Source organism: Fulmarus glacialis, unplaced genomic scaffold (assembly GCF_000690835.1).
Source record: "Fulmarus glacialis isolate BGI_N327 unplaced genomic scaffold, ASM69083v1 scaffold27948, whole genome shotgun sequence".
NCBI lineage: Eukaryota > Metazoa > Chordata > Aves > Procellariiformes > Procellariidae > Fulmarus > Fulmarus glacialis.
In genome coordinates this window covers 2,080-8,495 of record NW_009226738.1, presented here as the reverse complement: position 1 = coordinate 8,495, position 6,416 = coordinate 2,080, and the positions used below count along the sequence as shown (strand labels likewise).

The following is a 6,416-nucleotide window of genomic DNA, read 5'->3' as shown; positions in this document are numbered from 1 at the left end:
GGGGTGTGACGATGCCAAATGGGAACTCCCGCCCTTCCTGGGACACCGTGGGGAAATCCCTGCTGGCCTGCGTGGTGATGATGCGTAACACTCAGGCTGGACAGGCAGAGTCTCTGCCCAACTCCTAACCAAAACTCCACGGAGATGCAACAGATAAGAAACAGGGATGCAGCCTTGACACACTCTGGGAACTCCTGGCTTGGGCATCTCCACCAGACAACAGGACTGCCCAGACCAGCCCCCTTTCCTCGGGAAGGGAGATGATGTCCCAGCCCTTACCTGGAAGCACAAGGACAGGTTGGCAACGTGCCCGTGACCCAGGAGGAACCAGCCTGAGTAAGTGTGGGAAGAGTGCTTCTTCAGCCCTTCCCTCCCCGTAAGGTGCCCAAGCAGCACTTGGCTGTTCAGGGCTGCCTGGCACGCTCAGCCACACACTCAACACTTGACTAAAAGACCCAGGAACGGGTCTGTTAAATGACCCCGCCCTGGAGAATGCCTCGGCAAGGCAGGACTCCCAGGGAGCAGGGCTGCTCTCGGCAGCCTGTGGGTACAGTGGCTGTGGGCAGGAGAGCACCCGTCCCGCAGGGCTTCTCACCTCCTTCCTTTGGTGGTAGGTCTCTCCCACTTTGATGTGCCCCACCAGGCTCCCCCCCGTGCGGGAATCCAGGATGTGGACAACGGTGGCCATTAGATCATAGACGTAGACTGACTCGGGGTCGTCAGTCGGGCTCAGCTGCAAGAAGAACCAGCCCCCAGGGAAATGTCTGAGCCCCGACTGTCTGCCAGGCAGCTCCCCGGCCTCCAACCCAAACCCCAGAGCTCGGACATGCCATCTAGAGGTTTCCATGCTCACCCGAGGTGTTTCTGAGACACCCTTGTTATCTCTCGCCCACACACGCTCAGCAGAAAGCGGTTCTGAAGCAGTTCTGCTCCCGCAGCCCCATGTGCACACAACCACGCAGCCCAGAGGGATCTCATCAGCTTTTACCTCATCGTTCTCACTCCAGTTGCAGACATCTAGCTCCTTGCTCTTGGTCAGCCGCATCTTGATAGCGTGGGGGATCCAAATGTTCTTCAGTTCCTCCACAGAAGGATACGACTGCCCCGTGTCAGGGTTCCCCAGCTCCTTCCTGCAAGGAGAATCACGGAAAGCCAAGTCGAAGGGAGTCACGAGATGTTGTCCAGGCCAACTTCTCCGGGGCAGGATCCCCACCACCCCACCCACCAGCCTATTCCTAAACCTTCCACAGGACAGACGGGGAAGCCAGAGCTGTACCACTTCCCCGCATCTGCCTAGAGCAGGACACTGGGAAAGGTGGTCAGCTAATGTTGGCCAGAAAGGGCCGATAAATGGTGCTGGGTCTTTTGTCAGTCTGAAAAGGGAAGGGGAATGAGGGCTGGGGGCTCAAGAGTGGATCACAAGGTGGATCATAAGGGTATCTGAAGGGGATGCTGTGCAGAGCGCCCATACAGGGTCACAGTCTCAAGAGCAGCAATGAGACTGTTCCAGTTCAGAGCCCACGAGGAGCTACAGACAGGTAGATTATCAAATTATCATTATCAGATGAGAAATGGCCCTGAGCTCTCCAAGGCCCAGAGAACAACCCAGAAGAAGTCACTGCTGAGTCGCCACCCCAGGAACGGTCACCTACCACTCTCCAAAAGAGATCTCTTTGCCTTTGGTGATCTCAAAGCCTCCTCTCTTCATCATGGCTCTCTGAAAGGCATACTGGCAACGAAACACAGGCAAGCGTCAGCGCGGAGTGACAGGCTGGGCTTGGGAACACGTGGGTGACAGCCAGGCCAGAAGTGGGGAAAAGACAGGGACTTTAAAGTCGGTGACAGGGAAAAAGACAGCGAGGGAAACCCAACTGTCTGCCCGCTCTCCGCTGGGCTTGTGCTCTGGGAAGCGGATACTGCCTTGCTGCTCCTAGGTCCCGGGGAACTGGGGGAATGAAAGAGTGACTACTGCAGTCCCATCAGCTTTGTCATGGCAGGAGATCTTGTCTTTTCCAACTCCAAACGCATGGCTCACGCTACAAGCATGACCAAATACCAACATGTCCTCTGCAAACAAAGTAGGGTGACGCTTGGGTGGAGAGCAAGAGACTTAGAGACAGCGAGACCAGAGTGAAAACACCTCCGCAGAACTGGACACGCAGCAAACCCCGTGTGCCAGGGAGAACAAGCCTGCTTCTGCCCCAAAGTGTCTCCCCCACCTCAGCCTGTGTCTTCCAGAAATCTGCCTCCTTGGAGCTGTTCACCTCACAGTTAATGACCAGGACGTCCGGCAGGCAGCGGATGTTCCGGGTCTGGACCTGCAGAGAGAGCAGGAGATGGAAGCCGGCCAGCACCGAGAGCCCTGAAGAGGCTCAAAACCAGATTGGGCACGTGCTACCCTCTTCCCTCCTCCAACGCCTTTGCCTGCAGAGCTTCCTCCCCACTGCCTGGCCGGGTTCCTGGTAGCTGGGGGTAATGCAAGAGCAACTGAGGCAGGGAGAGGGCTGCCGCCTCAGAGCAGGTGTGCTCAGCTCCCAGGGGGGTTTCCCTCTGCCCCCTACCCCAGGGGGATTCAGCTGGGATCCGCGTGACCTGCGAGATGCATTCCAGCGCTTGCACAGCCCAGGAAATACCCCACGCCATGCCGGCTCGCCATCCAGGCCAGGAACCGAATCTCCAACATCCACTCAGGAGGTTCCCCACTGACTAATGGAGAAACTGCCCCCGCTCAGCCAGTGGCACGGGGCGCTCACACCCTTCTCCCACACCTCCTCGCAGCCCGTGAAGTGTGATGTGCTTACACCCCGCTCCCGGGCTCACCGTGGGCTGATACTTCTCACAGTTCTCGCACCAGGCTTGCGTGTTCTGCTCCAAGCAGATGCTTCGCTTTAAAATTTGGGCAAACTCATAATCTTTGACCGGCTTTTCTGAAGGGAGAAAGGAGAATAACGTCACCTTCTAACACACAAATCTTTACCAGTTTAGCTCAGCCAAACCTCTGGGGTTTTCCTCACAACCACCAGTGAGAAGGTCAACCCCCAATTCTGCCTTTCTGTAGCCAAAAGCTCAGCTGGTTAGAAACCCACCACTAGACCTTGGCTGCCGGGTCTGCCACAACCAGGGCCAGACCACTGCAGAAGCTCCTCACTGCAGGTGTCTATCACCTGGGAAAGTCACAGCTCATCCATACGGATAACAAACCCCACCCAGCCACAGAAATGCGTTAAATGTGCCAGGCCCTGCCCTGCCCGCCCCTGCCTGTTACCAGTGCTCTCAGGGTAGGAGAGGGTGAAGAGCAGCGTGGAGGACACGCGGACAGTTTCCTTGCCGCAGCGACACATGCTGCAGTTCTCCATCTCGCAGCTGAACAGCTGCCCGATAACCGAGTCCCCCGAGGACCCAAAGCTGCTGGAGAAAAAGATCACCGGGGTTAGCAGGATCCCGGCAATCCCTGTGGAGCGGGACTGGCTGGAACGGTGGGCTGAGCACTGGTGACCCACACATCTTGGGCTGCACAAGGGCCATTTGGGACCAGCACCCAGATTCCAGCAGCTCTTGGGGAACCAGCCATCGGGCTTCCGGAGCCAGCGACCTCTGCACAGCCCCAATCCACCAAGCAGGGGGGCTAGGCCTAGGAGGGACAGAGGTTCAGCACAGGGTTCAAACCCAGCTGTAGGGGCAGCCTGCAGCTCTGCGTGTTCCTATGCAGCCCTCAGGTCAGACGTGGGTGGCAAGAAAGCTCCTTCCTGAGGGACAGATGGGGCCTCTGGGAGCCAGCCCCCCTCCCTGGTTCGGTTACTCCCTGTCCTGACCTTGGGCTGGGGATTTACCTGCTGCCAGCCCCCCGATACGCCTGCGGTCCCTCCTGCTCCTGGGTTTCCTGGTGCAGCTGAGTAAGGATGAAACGGTTCCAGCTCTGAATCAGCCGCCCCAGGTTCACCTTTCCTGTGGCTTCGTCCGAGTCAGCCAGGATCAGCCCCAGTGCCGAAGCCTCTGGGATTGTGCGGAAAGCCCGCAGAAAGTTGCTTCCCTGGGGATGGGGCAAGAGTGGCATATCACCGAGGTCAAGTGACAGGAGTTTCCATGCTGTCTGATGCCATCACCCGAGGACCCAGCCCCACCCAGCTCCGGCTTCTCTGCGATCTCTCTGACCCTCCCAGGCAGCCCAGCCTGCCAGCCTCACGTCACGCCTGGGCTCACCACAGACCTGGCAGGGGTCCCCTCGGGACAGGTCCAGCATGTGGAAGAGCAAGCCCAGCTCACAGCCCAGGCAGAACTCCTTCTGGCACAGGTGGTTCTGGACCAGGCAGCGGACCGGCTCCAAGAAATACAGCACCTGGTAGAGATGGAGCAGTCAGGGGAGGTCCCGGGGGCTGCGGTGGTCTGGGCAGGGCTGGAGCATCTCCCACCTGGATCATGCAGTTGCAGTAGGCGTTGGGGATATGGGGCTCCAGGCCCGCAAACAGTGTCTTGTTGTAATGCTTGAAGTCAAAGTCTTCCAGGCCCAGCTTGGAGTATTTGATCGTGACCTGAGTAGAGATGCAACATATTAAACAGACACATTCCCACACCACGGGACACCGGCGCAACGCCTAGGTGCTCCCCACAGAGACGTGGGCAGGTCCTTGGGCCCAGGCGGCCCCAGACAAGCCCGGCCTGGGGACTCCCAGCCAGCCCCCGCCATGCCCCAGAGCAGCCCCAGAAGGCCTCTACCTTCCTGTACTTCTTGGCCACCATGTAGAGGTGTGGCTCCTCTTCCCGCCCAATTGGGGACTCGGGGACTTGGCTGAAGCTGTCAAACTCATTGTCCGTCTCTTTTAACCGATAGGGAATCTGCGAGGGGGAAGAGAAGAAGGTGCTGAACTCTGAGGCAGAGAGAAGCATCACGTACTGAAACAAGCAATTCCTGGGCTTTCCTGCCTCCCCGAATGAGCAAAGGAATAAACCAGAAAGGAGTGGGGCCCTCCCTTAACCTGCACGAGGCCTCCACACCTTCCTTCTTACAAGGGACTTATCACTGTGGGAAACTACAGCGGCGCTGCGGGCAAGGGCAAAACACAGCAGTGTTTTCCCAAGGGCAAGGTGCCATAAACCTCCAAACCGGACAGCTCAAACCTTTCCTACCACAGAGCAAGTTATTGATAGAACTGGGATCCTGGCCCGAGGGGGAGACTCCAGCCCTCCCCCAGGGCTGGCTCACCTGCTGACACTGCTCAAGAAAAGCTGTCGCCTCCAAACTATACACCTGCCTCCTGCAACACCCCAAGCCAGAGAATTTAATCTCTCACCCCTGTCCTGAGCCCTGCAGAAAGCTCTGAAATTGTTCAGCGTGCCGTGAGAGCTCCATCCCCCCCCGAACTGCAGACCTCCGCTGCTGGCAGAAGTACCCCATGCCCCGCACAATCCCCTCCTGAGAGTGGGTACCTGGTTGCGGAGCTTGGTCCTTGGGTTTGGGGCATAGCCGATGAACCCCACTTTCTTCATGGTGCGCAAAATCTCGGGATCTACCGGAGGGGCTCGCCTGCAAAACGCACTGTGACTTAGAGGCTGCTCTGTCGGGCAGCATCATTTAGCCAAGGGCCTTGCTGGGTGCGCTCAGGGACCCACCAGTGGGTCACAAGGGTTTCGCCCACTCAGTCCTTCCCCCAGGTTCATTCTCCATCACAACAAAACACCTGGGCTACGCCAGAACATGGCAGCAGCGCTGAGCGCAGGTGTGTTTGGGTCAGAGCTCAGGCAGAGGGAAAACAAGTTTCCACACAGGCAGAGTGCAGCCAGGATCCCACCACGGTGGGATCTCCCCACCTGGAAGACAGAGGTTTGACCATACCCTACCGTCTTCAGACCTGCCCAGTCACTGCACCTCAGCGGTTAAGCTCCACCATGGGGAACTTATCTTGCATTTCACAGGGCCCGTGACGAGGAAGGGCAGCGCCAGCCATGAGATGGGGGAGCAGGGGGAGCAACAGAGCTGCTCTCCCGCTCCCAAGACCCGGGGAAGGAGAGGAACTCTGCCAGGGCCAGCTTTCCCATGCTGGTTTTCACTGGGAGATTCTGGCTAATTACCGGGGTGCGGGGGCAGAGTTGGCAGCGGGCCAGTCGGAGAGCAGGGTGTCACTGGTCAGTGGCACGGGGATGAGCGAAAGTGGCACGAGGTCCTGGTTCCAGTCCAAGTGGGGCAGCGTGTCCACGATGCAGGGCAAGGCAAAGTCGGTCTCCCGGGAGTAGGCGTTGAAGGTGACCTCCGGGGAGTCGGCCCAGAGGTGGACACACCCCTCCGAGTCACCAAAGGCCAGGGCCTGCTTGCTGGCCGAGACGTCGAAGGTCATGATCAGGGGCCCAACGGTGTTCACGTGGAAGATGTCAGCGGGGTTGGCGAGGCCGGTTGGCTCGCAGAACTGGCACTGACCTGCGAG

At 58.6% G+C, this 6,416-nt stretch overlaps 1 protein-coding gene across 1 annotated transcript in view; it reads right to left on the bottom strand.

Moving 5' to 3' along the window:
- The window catches only part of PAN2 (PAN2 poly(A) specific ribonuclease subunit), a gene marked incomplete at both ends in the record, with an annotated part of 9,364 nt that overhangs the window by 874 nt on the left and 2,074 nt on the right, over positions 1-6,416 (bottom strand). Inside the window, 12 exon segments of the mRNA XM_009582919.1 lie at positions 596-733; positions 989-1,130; positions 1,653-1,729; positions 2,220-2,318; positions 2,821-2,927; positions 3,266-3,408; positions 3,831-4,030; positions 4,208-4,336; positions 4,410-4,529; positions 4,714-4,833; positions 5,425-5,521; positions 6,067-6,409. Coding sequence (XP_009581214.1) covers positions 596-733; positions 989-1,130; positions 1,653-1,729; positions 2,220-2,318; positions 2,821-2,927; positions 3,266-3,408; positions 3,831-4,030; positions 4,208-4,336; positions 4,410-4,529; positions 4,714-4,833; positions 5,425-5,521; positions 6,067-6,409 — 1,715 coding nt within the window.